We start from the raw sequence: 14,617 nt of genomic DNA on the forward strand, positions 1-14,617 counted from the left end.
GTAAACTTTAACTGGGACAAAGGTGATGGGCACCATTGATACCTGAGCTGCGCACACATACAATAGTGTGTCAGCGTTGTCACTCACAGCAACGTTCTTTCAGGCAAATCGTTCAGATATCAGCTCCTCACGTAAGAGTCTTGCAGCTATGTAGCCACCACGGGCCCTTTCCTGCGGTCTGGAGGGGGTTGTGGGCATGGTTGCATAGCCAGCCTGATTGTCTGGCCCGAGGTCAGTGTCCAGCCCCTCGTCATCCTCTTCCTGGTCGAGCATCAGTGCCTTCTGGCAATTCTTGGCCCCTCCTGATAGCCAGATTGTGCAGCATGGAGCATACGACCACGAACTTACCTATTTGTCAAGGTTGTATTGTAGCTTCCCTCCTGAATGGTCCAGACATCTGAAGCGCTGCTTAGGCACAGTTATTGTTTTGTGGACCACATTACGTGAGTCTCTGTGGCTCTGGTTGTATCGCTTCTCGGCCTCGGTGTGGGCGTCACGTAGGGGGGTCATCAGCCAGGTGGCTAGGCCATATCGGTTATCACCAAGCATCCAGCATTGTTCTTGTGGCTGACTCTTAAACATCTCAGAGACAGCGCTCATCGAAGGTGCCCGGACATTTGGCATTCACTGCCATTATGATCTGGTTGTGGTCGATAACTACTTGGACCTTCAGGGAGTGAAATCCTTTTCTGTGACGAAAACGCTCCGGGTCCTGAGAACGTGGCCACATGGCAATGTGAGTGCACTGTATAGCTCCCTGCACCCTGGGGAACTTAGCAATGCGGTAGAATGCTCCAGCCCTGTCAGTCTGAGCCTCTGTGGTCATGGAGAAGCTGATAAAGTCCATCCTTCTCGCATACAAGGCCTCCGTGACCTGTCGAATGCAGCAATGGTGGCATGGTGAGACAGAGGGCAAATCTCGTTCGCGGAGGCCCAAAAGGAACCGGATGCATAGAAAGACAGTGCTGCGGTGACCTTGACCTCGACTGACATGCTGATGGCAGGCTGAATATGTGGCCTGATGAGCTCACATATTTCATTGATCACCACCTTGTGGAAGCGCCATCTCCGAAGGCAGGTGTGGTCGGACATGTAGAGGTAAGACCTCTTTTCCCTGCACGTGCGGAGTGTGCATGGTCTGGCCCTCCTCCTCATTCTTGCACGTCTTAAATTGGGAACATAATGATGTGCATCACACGTTGAACCATCTGCACTCTGCAGTATCTGCATGTTAATCAATGCAGGCTGAGAAATGGCTGGCCCCATTGCTTTGAAAGTATAATAGCGATTGATCAGAAGCAACAATTTACTCACTAAAATACACCTAGAGTAAAACCTCAATAGTCCAGAGTCTAAAAATATGTCTATTGAGATGGTCACTTCACTTGAGAAGAACTCCAGAGTCAATGCAAACTCCCCCGAAGTTGAAGCAGCCTTTTGAATGAAGCGACCTGTGATTTTAAAAATGGCACCCATACCGCTGGCTTTAGTTCAGAACAGTTCCACTTTTTCTGAGCGTTTTTTTGGGCGAGCGATATGTGTGTGAGGTGGTGAAAGTGACGGTGGGCGATCTCCTGGACGTTAGTTTCACCAAATGTTCTCTTTACAACAAAAAAAAATGGGTGGGCGGTATTATTGAATCTCCGCATTAATTCCGTGCGGAAAGTAACGCTGGGCGATATTATGGGCGTTGATTTCGCCCATTCTGATGATTCCGCCCAAAAAAAGTGGGCGGGTGGTATTATTTTTTTCCCGGCATTTCATACATGGGGAAAGTAACGCTCGCCGATAAGTTTCCAAAAAATGCCCGTCTGTTTCCATTTTGTGGTTAAATGGGCGTTATATGTCATTTCAGCAGTAAAATGGACATTAAGTGCAAAAACGGAGGAAACTCTAGCCCATAGTACTGGAGAATTAATGGGATTAAGTGGCAACAAATCCCCTGGACCTGATGACCTGCATCCCAGATTTTAAAAGAGGGAGCTGCAGAGATAGTGGATGCACTGGTATTAATCTTCCAGAATTCCCTACATTCTAGAACAGTCCGACTTGGATTGGAAAGCTCCAAACATAACCCCGCTATTTAAGAAAGGAGGAAGAGAAAAACCGGGGAATGATTACCCTGAAATCTGTAGTAGGCAAGATGCTAGAATCTAATATTAGGGACATGGTAACAGGGCACTTAGAAAATCGTAATATTATTCGGCCGATTCAACATGGTTTTATGAAAGGGAAATCATGTTTGACAAATCTGTTAAGAGTTTTTTGAAGATGTAACTAGTAGGATGCTAAAGGGGGAACCAATGGATGTAGTATATTTGGATTTTCAGAAGGCATTCAATAAGGTACCAGACAAGAGGTTATTACACACAATTAGGACTCATAGGATTGGGGGTAATATATTGGCATGGATTGAGGATTGGTTAATGGACGGAAAACAGAGTAACAATAAACAGGACTTTTTCAGAGGGGTTGGCAGGCTGTAACTAGTGGGGTACCGCAAAGGAACAGTACTTGGACCTCAGCTATTTACAATCTATATTAATGACTTAGCTGAAGGGACTGAGTGTAATGTATCCAAGTTTGCTGATGATACCAAGTTAGGTGCGACAGTAAGCTATGAGGACACAAAGAGACTGCAAAGAGAATGATAGACAGGTTGACTGAATGGGCAAGAACTTGGTAAATGGAATAAAATGTGGGGAAGTGTGAAGTTATCCACTTTGGTAGGAAAAACAAAAAAGCAGAATTTTTTTGAATGCCGAGAGACTGGGAAATATTTGCATTCAGAGAGACCTGGGTGTCCTTGTACATGAATCATAAAAAGTTAACATCCAGGTACAGCAAGCAATTAGGAAAGTAAATGGTATGTTAGCTTTTGTTACAAAAGGATTAGAGTATAAGAGTAAAGGTCATACTGCAATTATACTGGGCATTGGTGAGGCCACATCTGGTGTAGTGTGTCTCCTGGTCTCCTTACCTAACATACTCGCCTTAGGTTCACCAGGTTGGTTCCTGGGATGATGGATTTGACCTATGAGGAGAGATTGAGGAGATTAGACCTATATTCCCTAGAGTTTAGGAGAATGAGAGGTGATCTAATTGAAACATACAAAATTCTTAAATGGCTTGACAGGGTTAATGCTGAGAAGATGTTTACCCTGGCTGGAGAATCTAGAACATGGGGTCAATCTCAAAATAATGGATCAACCATTTAAGACTGAGATGAGGAAAAATGTCTTCACTCAAAGGGATGTGAATCTTTGGAATTCTCTATTTCGGAGAACTGTGGATGCTCAGTCGTTGAGTATATTCAAGATAGAGGTCCCTAAATCTTAGAGAATTAAGGGATATGGGGATACATAGAAACATAGAAAATAAGTTCAGGAGTAGGCCATTCGGCCCTTCGAGCCTGTACCGCCATTCAATGAGTTCATGGCTGAACATGCAACTTCAGTACCCCATTCCTGCTTTCTCACCATACCCCTTGATCCCCCTAGTAGTAAGGACTACATCTAACTCCTTTTTGAATATATTTAGTGAATTGGCCTCAACAACTTTCTGTTGTAGAGAATTCCACAGGTTCACCACTCTCTGGGTGAAGAAGTTTCTCCTCATCTCGGTCCTAAATGGCTTACCCCTTATCCTTAGACTGTGACCCCTGGTTCTGGACTTCCCCAACATTGGGAACATTCTTCCTGCATCTAACCTGTCTAAACTCGTCAGAATTTTAAAAGTTTCTATGAGATCCCCTCTCATTCTTCTGAACTCCAGTGAATACAAGCCCAATTGATCCAGTCTTTCTTGATATGTCAGTCCTGCCATCACGGGAATCAGTGCAGGAAGGTAGAGTCTGCCATGATCTTGTTGAATGGTGGAGCAGGCTCGAAGGGCCAAATGGCCTACTCCAGCTCCTATTTTTATGTTATGTTATTACAGCAGTAATCAGGCCCTGGTGTGAAAATTGAACTTTTAAAATTATTGTACATGCATTCGGTAATAAAATGCCCACTCCACGGTTGAATCAGTGAACCATTGGACACATCTACTGATTAGGTCAGTATTCAGCTGCTCAAAAAGGGTCAAAGGTTATCGATGCAAGTTAAGTTGCCATTGGCTACTTTTTGTTGTTGCTAATGAGATTGCATTCTTCGGAATCCTTGTACATCTGCATCGATTGTTCGATTCTGGGACAGAAACAGAGAAAAAAAACACAGCTTGTTTTCTTGAGAACATAAAACATGGATCTTGTCTGCGCCCCAGTGGCCCTGGAGGAGCACACGCAGTGCGTGCCGGTACGCTCGAGTTGGTAGCACCCTCTACTCTGAATCACAACTGGCAGATGGAGTATAATGTGGGAAAATGTGAGGTTATCCACTTTGGCAGGAAAAATAAAAAAGCAAATTATTTATTAAATGCAGACTACAAAATGCTATGGTAGAGGGATCTGGGGGTCCTTGCACACAAAACACAAAACGTTAGCATGCAGGTACAGCAAGTAATTAGGAAGGCAAATAGGGGATGGAGTATAAAAGTACGGAAGTCTTGCTCCAACTGTACAGGGCGTTGGTGCACTACAACTGGAGTACTGTGTACAGTTTTGGTTTCCTTATTTAAGGAGGGATATACTTGCATTGGAGGCAGTTCAGAGATGGTTCACGAGTTTGATTCCTGAGATGAAGGGGTTGTTTTATGAAGAAAGATTGAGCAGGTTGGGCCTATACTCATTGGAGTTTAGAAGAATGAGAGGTGATCTCATTGAAACCTATAAGATACTGAGGGAGCTCGACAAGGTAGATGCAGTGAGGATGTTTCCCCTCATGGGGAATCTAGAATTAGGGGGCATAGTTTCAGAATAAGGGGTTGTCCATTTAAAACGGAGATAAGGAGGAATTTCTTCTCTCAGAGGGTCGTTAATCTTTGGAATTCTCTGCCCCAATGAACTGTGGAGGCTGGGTCATTGAACATATTTAAGGTGGAGATAGACAGATTTTTGAATGATAAGGGAGTTAAGGGTTATGGGGAGCAGGCCAAGATCAGATCAGTCATAATCTTATTGAATGCGGAGCAGGCTTGAGGGGCCAAATGGCCTACTCCTGCTCCTATTTCTTACGTTCTAATGTTGTGGGTCCAAGTCGCACTCCAGAGATTTGAGCACAAGAATCTATGCTCACACTCCACTGCAATGCACTGCACTGCTGGAAGTTAAACTGAGGCGTTATCTGCCCTCTCAGGGAAATATAAAAGATCCCATGGCAGTATTTTGAAGAACAGGGGAGCCAGGATGTGCTGGCCAAAATTTATCCCTCATCCACCATCACTAAAATAGATTACCTAGTCATTCTCACATTGCTGTTTGTGAGAGCTATCTGTGCGCAAATTGGCTGCCGTGTTGCCTACACTACAGCAGTGACTTGCACATCAAAAAATACTTAATTCGGTGTAAAAACACTTTGGGATGTCCGGTGGTCGTGAAAGGTGCTATTTAAATGCCAGTCTTTAATTTCCTTTACAAGTTTGCTTTGTTTTTATTTCGTTCCTTTTTAGGTGTGCCCCTGTAACACCCATTGGTTTATTTAGAAAACTCATAAAACGTGGATGTGGATACTTTCCTGCAGCATGAATGTTTGAGGGCGGGGTCACTTGAGGCACTCTGACCTTGCCCACTGGGGCTTGTGTGGCAGCAAAGAGTGGAGGCAGTGCCGCAGGGAGCGGGAACAGAGTTTGAAATAAGACGCCTGGCTTTGCACAGGGCCTTTCCCCTCCCCCCTCCCCCTTGTTGTTGCATTTATCGACAAAGGAGATGGCGGGTTGCACGGAATTGGCCTGCTGTATCGTGAGCCTGTGGCTGCTGGCCCAGCCGGCCCGCTGCGAGCCGCAGCCAGCGACAGATATCGTGCAGGAGCCGGAGCCGGAGCCAGAGGCGGAGTACGCGGCGGCCGCCTTCGTGACCGACATCCCCGCGGTGGTGCCGCTGGGCGACGCCAACTGGACCCTGATCCTGAGCGGCGAGTGGATGTTGCAGTTGTGAGTAGCACAATGGACCGCGGCCCGGAGCGCGCGCGCGGCTGGAACACTGTCCTAGGGGAGCGCGGATAGAACACTGCCCGGGAAATCCTGGAGCGCGAGCGCGGGTGGAACATTGCCCGGGGACAGAGCCCGGGGCGCGGATAGAATACTGCCAAGGAGATCCTGGAGCGCGCGTGCGCGCGCGGATACAACACTGTCCCAGGGGGGAGATCCTGGTGTAGGCGGGAAGACCCCCACAGCCCCGGAGCATGCGGATAGAACACTGCCCGGGAGATCCCTGTGTAGGCTTGCAGATTCCCACCCACCTCCCCAGGGAACACACCTAGCGCTGTCTGCGGATTGCGGGCCCTCATTCCGCACGCCTCCGGAAGCTTGGCAGGGTTTACATGCTGAATCATTATGTGCGTGTTAAATTGGGAGGGGAGAGGGAGAGCAGTTGCAGAGCTGTAAGTGGATGCCGAGTATTACTGCAAACCATTTGCATCTTACTGCACCCCAACTTTTATATCTCCAACCGTTCTTACGGTTCATTGCCCCTGTGTGTTTTAACGACGTACTTGCAGATCTGAGTTCCGTTTTTTGCTAACGCAGAGTCAAACTTTAGGATCACCCCCTCTTGTCAATGGCACAGTTCAGAGAATATATAAAATGCAGCAAAGCGTGAAGATTTCCGATCTATGCCACAGGATGTCCCCAAATTAAAAGTTTGCATCAAAAGATAGTAACAGGATTGTAAAATTAGGACCGGAATTGAACAAAGGGTTTGGTGAGGTAAAGTCTTTAAGCATTACTCCTCGTGCTTTATTTACACTTTGCAAACATTTTGGACAGGCTGTGTAAAACGTGAGCTGCCACAGAAATTTTAGCCAAGTGCATTGCTACAGGACTTCTGAAGAGCTGACAACTCCCAACCTAACGCACATCTGTAATAGGCCAATTCTGAGCAATTTGCTAACAGGGTTTATCGCCTTCCTGCTCAGGTCGTTTCTGCAGACCTGAGGCAGCGCTTGGCAGTTTTTTTAAAAAGATAGTTTTGCGGAAATGATCTGGAAAGAAATTGCCCAGTGGGAAATTGTGCCGAGTTTTGCAAAAAAATGCATTGCATAAGACTTGTCTTTTTTAAATTTTAACTTAAAATTGTCACAGGATATTCTGTACTGATTGGTTAGAATTACTACACTTAAACAGGATGTTCGGCCACATGAGCAGTCATCCTAATTCCAAGTAGCCCGTGGAGGAGGCACAGCTAACCTCGTTTATTTTGAAGCTGTTTACTTGGATTATGTATTATGTCTAACCGGAAAATATATTTGAATCAACTTCTGTTTCTACCATTTTCTTGGTGCAAATTTGGTTACAGTTACACTTGTTCAGCTGATTCTGAGCAGTATGCTATGAGCCTGCCCTGTTCCCAAATGCTTTTATCCTCTCCTTCAATCACTTACTTAATCTATTGTTGGCTGGAGTTTCTGGTTCAATCACTATTTCTGGCAATGCAATCCAGTCTCACAACCCCATGTGTGTAAACAAACAAATATGTTTCGCCTGTTCTATCCTCAAACTCTTGCATTTTATCTTGTATTTATGTCCTCTCATTCTAGACCCCTCAACCACCAGCGGTGTAAGTCTGTTTCTATCGGCTCTGCCCCATCTTTCGGGTGAGCTGTTAAACCGAGGCCCCATCTGTCCTCTTGGGTGGAAGTAAAAGATCCCATGGCACTATTTTGAAGAAGAGCAGAAGAGCAGGAGAGTTATCCCCAGTCTCCTGGCCAATATTGATCCCTCAATCAACATAACAAACACAACCGATTTTAAACCCCACTATCAAATCACCCATTAATCTCTTCCTGTTCTAATGAAAACAGCCCCAGTGTAATGTAAAACTACTTGTGGGCGAGCTATAGAAGGACAGCGAATCAAATATTTAAGAATTTATTAATTCAACTCTTCGCATTTCTTAGAGGTTAAGTTTCCTATTACTTCACGTGAGATAACTAGGCCCCAAAACAAATTGAGATTGTTTCAGTCAAGGATTCTAAGTGCTTGGATAATTATGATTGTGCCTAGGAAATGGTAGAAATTAGAGAAGTTCATTTGAAAATACATATCCAAATAAATGGCTTCAAAATAAGCAAGGAGGATAGCTGTGCCTCTTCCATAGGCTACCTAACCATTTGCTGTTTAAAAGCCCTACTTTTTGCTGTGATGGGCAGACCTCTCAAGTGCCCTCACTCACCACAGTGAAGTGGCTCTGCGCCCACTGTGCTTGCATTGTACCTGCCCCAGCATTTAAATTGGAAGTGCTTTGTTTCTCACTGGTGCTGCTGAATGTTGGGCCGTCATGGTTAAATTGGGTCAGTTGAGGGGTATACTTGGATGAATGTTCCAGCACTGTACACGCAGTACTGTTAGAAATCACTGATTGAACTGATACACTTGGACCAGAAAGCATGCACATCAGTGATGCTTGATAGTGAGCTATAAATGAGCAAAAACTTGAAGGAAACAAGAAATATAGTTGCAGAAAAGAATGGATCAATTTTTAAGGAGAAATCAGCTGAAAAGAAAACCGTTGTCAGATGACATCGTCTTTCGGATGAGATGTTAAACCGAGGCCCTGTCTGCCCTCGGGTGGACGTAAAAGATCCCATGGTACTATTTTGAAGAAGAACAGGGGAGTTATCCCCGGTGTCCTGGCCAATATTTATCCCTCAATCAACATAACAAACAAAAACAGATTGTCTGGCCATTATCACATTGCTGTTGTAAGAGTTTGCTGTGTGCAAGTTGGCTTCTGCATTTCCCACATTACAACAGTGACTACACTAAAAAAAAAGGTACTTAACTGGCTGTAAAGCGCTTTGAGATGTCCGGTGGTCATGAAAAGCACTATATAAATGCAAGTCTTTTTTTTTTTCTTTCTATTGTAGGCGCCGTGCACCGTTAAGCCCATACTTTGCTCCATCCCTGATGCCAAAATTGTCAGGAGTGTAAAAATAAATCCACCTGAACAGATCCATTGGAGATTTACAAAGTATAACATGCATAATGTTAGAGCAGACTGGGTTACGTTATAGTGCACTTGCCTTTTGTGTCTGGGGCCTGGATTTGCACCCAGCCCAGTATAGTAAAATGAAGCTTGCATCGGTGCAGCCTATAAGGATAATTTTTAGAATGATTGATTTTTGAAGGGTTTGGAGTGCATCCCCAGTAGTAGCACAAAATTGTTCACAATCTGTTCTGAGTTGGCACTAAATTGACACTTTTGGAAGAGGCCAAGAAAACGGGATATTAAAATTGCTCTGTTGCAAGAGGGATGTTCTCCTGCTTGGAGATGGAGACTGAGGCACACTGGGCCTCATTTTTGGGCAGGAACAGGGCGGTAGTGCAGGGAAAATGGCAGTCCACGACTTACTGCCCCGTTCTCGTTGCTGATCCAGCTGTCATTGCCGTGTTCACAGGACCCCGTTGTAATCCGAGGTACCAGTATGCTTGGCGTAGACTTGCTCACAGCAAGTCGACATTTTTTTAAATGACCATTAATGCTCCTCTTGGCCCCACACACAATCTTGCCACTCGCTGCCACACCCTTCACCCCTGCTTTAAGCCTCCACTCTTGGCACGACTCCACAGAAGAGCTGCCGAATTCCCCATCCCTTATTCAAACGTGGCGTAACCATCAGAATGGTTCACCATGCCTGGCTACTGCCTTAGGGAATTGGACACATGAAAGTTCGCCCCATTGTTTGGCCGGAGTGGAGAGAGCTTAACTGTCCACTGGCTTACTCTTTATCCGTGTGGTTTTAGTGCCTGAGTGGAGAAAAATAAATGTGTTTAGTTTCCCAGAATTGATATTCCTTCATTTGAGCACTTTTTAAATTTAAAATTAACTCTCAGCACCATGGACTGGTTTATTAATCTGGGCAGTGCTATCCATCATACATGGATGTGATTTCTGTTCCCAAGATTGAACTGGTTGCTATGTTAGCTTTAACATTCTGGACATGAATTTTTTGGAAAAGTGCCTTTTAAAGGGTTTTAGCTTTAAAAAACACTTTGTTGAAAAAAAAACCCAGAACCAGTCCCCACTGTTGGAGGCAAGGGAGGATCCAAAAAAGGAAGAAAATACATAAATTAAATATTTCAACATTTTTTTTTGAGAGTAAAGGTTGAGAAAAGTTAGATAAGGTTAAAATATTTGGAAAGAAAAATAAACTTAAGTTGTAACAATAAGACAGAAACACCAACATCAATTTTACCAAACTTCACAGGAGCGCACTCAGACAGAAATTGACAATAAGACAAAGAAGGAGCCATTAGGACAGGTGAGAGGTGGGTTTTAAGGAGCATCTTGAAGGAGAAGCGAGTGGTAGAGAGGCGGAGAGGTTTAGGGAGAGAATTGTTAGTCGGCTGAAGGCATGGCCGCCAATGGTGGTGCAAAAGAAGTGGGGAAAGCACAAGGGGTCAGATTTATAGGAACACCGAGATGTCGGAGGGTTGCAGGGCTGGAGGCGGTTAGAGAAATAGGGATGGGTGGGGCCATGGAGGGATTTGAACATGAGGATGAGAATTTTAAAATCGGCGTTTTTGGACCTGGAGTCAATGTAGGTCAGCGAGCATTGGGATGAAGGGCACTGTTCCCTCTAAGCTGTGCGGCCGCACTTTAATGAGCAAGGTCCAGCGCAGGCCGCTGATCGGCTTTTCCATTGTAAGTACCGCGCATGCGCAGAAATTTACAACATTTCCTCCAGTTAAGAATTAGGAAGACTTCTGCATCCATCACAAACTGTTCCCTAGCCACTGATTCCATCGCCCTCCCTGATCACTGCCCCAGGCTGAACCAGACTCTTCACAACCTCGGCGTGCTGTTTGGTCCTGAGCCAAGCGGAGCTTCTGATCCCTTATCGTCCAGTAAAAGAAATAAGCCGCGCAGAACAAAGCCCAGCTTGCAGGGAACATTGATGATGGGGGAACGGGACCTGGTGCGAGTTAGGATACAGACAGCTGAGTTTTTGGATGAATTCAAGTTTATGGAGAGTGGAATATGGGAGGCCGACCAGGAGAGCAGAGGAATAGTCGAGTCTGGGGACAACAAAAGCATGGATGAGGGTTTCAGATTGACTGAGTCAGGGCAGAGAGAGACAATGGGGCTGACATTCCAGTCGAAGGCTTCCTTGTGGGCAATTGCCTCCGGCCTGAAACATTTCTACGAATTTATCTGGTGGTTTGGGATGAGTGTGGAATTCCGTTGGGAAGGCCTTCTCTTCCCGTGCTGCGAAGTGCGCTCCCGTTCTTGAGGTTCCCACGGAGTCAGATACAGTATTCCACAGCTTTCTCATTAATAGCAATGGGAACTCTGTATCTACGAGTTCTCATTGCTAGTAATGAGGAAAAAAAACACACTAAACACGTAATTAAAAAACACACCTCACAACTTTAATTTCAATTAATTTTAATTAGTAATGTCAATTTTTTCCCCCGAGTTTTTAAAGTTTTTTTTAATTTTAAAAATAAATGTAACATAGTGGCCAGGGTTTTTAAAAAAATAATGTTTTTTAACTTTAAGATTTTTGGATGTTTTTAAACTCTTACGCCTGTAAAAGTAGGCTATGCGCCTGCTTTTATTAGGCGCAAGAGTTTTGGGGACATTTGCTGGGCAAGGTATGAGTAAATCCTGCAATCTTGCCCTTGCAAATGTCCTCACACCTGATTTGTGTTGGATCTGTCAAGCTCCAGCTTGACAGATTGGAAAAGCCAATTTTCAGCACATGTGCATTGTGTACTGAAAACCGGCTTTTGCGATGCCTTCCTGGATCCGTAGACACTCGGTACGGACCCAGGGAGGCTGGAATTTCCAGGCCAATGTACCGGAGGTGAAAGCAGGAGGTCTTTGTGATGGAGAATATAAGGGATCAGAAGCTCTGCTTTGCTCAGGACCAAACAGCACGCCGAGGTTGTGAAGAGTCTGGTTCAGCCTGAGGCAGTGATCAGGGAGGGCGATGGAATCGGTGGCTAGGGAACAGTTTGTGATGGATGCAGAAGTCTTCCTAATGCTTAACTGGAGGAAATTTTGTCTCATCGAGGACTGGATGTTGGACAAGAAATTGACAACATGGAGGCTGTGGAGTGGTTGAGAGAGGTTCTGGTGAGGTGGAGCTGGATGTGGTCACCCAAAACGAATACAGGTTGTACCTCATCAGTCCGGAACTCTTTAGTCCAGAAACATCCCTGGTCCGCCATCAGTCCTGGCGGGGTGGCGTCCAATGAAAAAAAATTATGGCTCCACGTGTTAAATGTACGTGAGATGTATTTTGGATGACAATTCTTGACAGCCTTGCCCTGGCCAGCTAGAGGTTTTACACACTGGCTGGTGCTGTGGATTGACATGCGCTCCTCGCTGCCGAGGCCACCTCTCCTAGCCTGATTGGTGGCGGGCACTCATACTTTGAAGGCTGTAGCTGCAGCGCCTGGTCTGGGTGGGGGGAGGGTTGTTGTCGCGGTGTGAGGAGGCTGCTGCTTCCACCAGTCAAGCTCTGCTCGTGGCTTACACATGGACTGGCGCCGGGAGTAGGATCGTGGGTGAGGGTCAGCGTCTCTCCTTGACTTTATCCTCCAATTTAACTCCGATCTCTTGTGTTTTTTGTGTGTATGTATGTGGTTTTTTGGAGATGTTGGAGTTCATTGAGGTAAGTGGGTCAGGAAGGGCTGGCGGCTGACTGAGGTGCCGAAGCTGGGCCCAAGGGTTTTTTAAAAATGGAGTGATTCTGGATGACTAAATGCTGCGCAGCGCATGCGCAGAACACGTCCGGGTTATAGGCAGCAGCGTTGTCACCAGTTGACCTCCCTTGGTTCGGATAATTCTGTGGTCTGGCACAGGTCAGTTCCCAAGGGTGCCGGACCAGAGAGGTCCAACTGTAGTATCAATCTCCAGATATGGAGTTATGTTGAGTGTAGCAGGTAGAACAAAACTCCAGAGACACCTACTGAAGGTTTTTTTTGAGGCATTCTAGACTTGCTGTCCACCTGGTATAGCTGATTAAGAAACAGCATTTGTCGACGACAGTATAAATGGCTGCTAACTTATCCAGTGCATTTTATCGTAACGGATCGATTTAAAATATATTCTCTCAAATATTTAGGAGAAATGAGGAAAATCTTCCTAGTGCTGTCAATTCAGGATGCTGAAGGTGAAGAAAACCTATAATCATTCCAAAAATGAGGTTGGAAAATAGGGGCACTTGGCTCAAATTTAGGTAAAGTGACTTTTTAAAGATATGAGACAGCAAAATGGGAAAAAATTCTGAAGTAATGAGGGCGTTTTAAAGAAATAATTGTACAGAAACACTGTTGGAATGAGTTGAAAGAGTGGTAGAGAATAAAGCTACTGCAGGACAAGAAATGCATTAAAGGAAACAAAATGTTGAGGTGCTCACAAGCTCAGGTAATGGATAAAGTCAAATTAAAACAGAAAATGCTGGAAACGGTCAGCAGGTTGGGCAGCATCTGTGGAGAGAGAAACGGAGCTAACGTTTCAGGTCAGTGACCTTTCATCAGAACTCGTACTCCAGCATCCACTGTGTTGCTTTTTGTTTTAATGGATAAAGTAAAGTTGGTCTATGAAGGCAGGCTTGAAAAATATAAAACAGTGGGCTGCAATGAGAATACAACAGGGAAAATAGAACCTGTGAACCCAAGGACAAGGGGTGAAACACTCTTCAGGTAGGTTGGATGCAAATTAAAGGTTGAGCCACTAAACTGAGAAACGCTTATAGTTAAGAATAGGGAAGTTGCTGAAATGCTTAACCACAATTTTGCAACTCTGTTTTCTGACAAAATGAGAAGATATGGCAGATGTGGAGGATAAGATAATTGTAAAAGAGCAACTATTCAGTATGTTACAGACCCTGCAGGCGGATAAGGCACCCAAGGTATTCAAAATGTTGGGAAAGGTTAGTGGAGCATTTGGCAATATTTTCCAGAACTGGCCTGGCCAATGTTTATCTGTCAATCAAAAAAACTGATTATCTGGTCATTATCACATTGCTGTTTGTGGGAACTTGCTTGTGTGCAAATTGGCTGGCGTATTTCCCATATTACAACAGTGACTACACTCCAAAAGAAATCCATTGGCTGTAAAGCGCTTTGAGACGTTGGGTGGTCGTGAAAGGCGCTATATCAATCCAAGTCTTCATTTAACTTGGGGCACATCCAAGGGGAACGAAAAGTAGCAAATGCACCCCCTATCTTTTTTTAAAAAGGGGGCTCAAGATGAGAAGTCTAAATATAAATCTCACATGGATTATGGAAAATCTAGTTTGAATAGTGCTGAGGGACAGTATAAGGAATCCCCTTGAGGAGCATAGCCGATGCTGGAAATCTGAAATAAAAAGAGAAAATGCTGTAAAACACTCAACATTGGCGGCCATGCCTTCAGCTATCTGGGCACTAAGCTCTGGAATTCTCTTCCTAAGCTTCTCCATACCCTTCTCTCCTCATTTAATATGCTCTTTAAAACCTACCTCTTTGTCTGCTTTATCTCTTTATGTGGCTCGGTGTCAAATTTTGTTTGATAACACTGCTATGAAGC

At 44.9% G+C, this 14,617-nt stretch overlaps 1 protein-coding gene across 1 annotated transcript in view; it reads left to right on the top strand.

Moving 5' to 3' along the window:
• Nucleotides 1-5,538: 5,538 nt before the first annotated feature.
• Nucleotides 5,539-14,617, top strand: part of tmx4 (thioredoxin-related transmembrane protein 4) — a 59,118-nt gene continuing 50,039 nt past the window's right edge. The window contains exon 1 of the mRNA XM_070889866.1: nt 5,539-6,027. Coding sequence (XP_070745967.1) covers nt 5,804-6,027 — 224 coding nt within the window. The 5' untranslated portion in view covers nt 5,539-5,803. The remainder of the gene's footprint in view (nt 6,028-14,617) is intronic.

Source organism: Pristiophorus japonicus, chromosome 9 (assembly GCF_044704955.1).
Source record: "Pristiophorus japonicus isolate sPriJap1 chromosome 9, sPriJap1.hap1, whole genome shotgun sequence".
NCBI classification, from domain to species: domain Eukaryota; kingdom Metazoa; phylum Chordata; class Chondrichthyes; family Pristiophoridae; genus Pristiophorus; species Pristiophorus japonicus.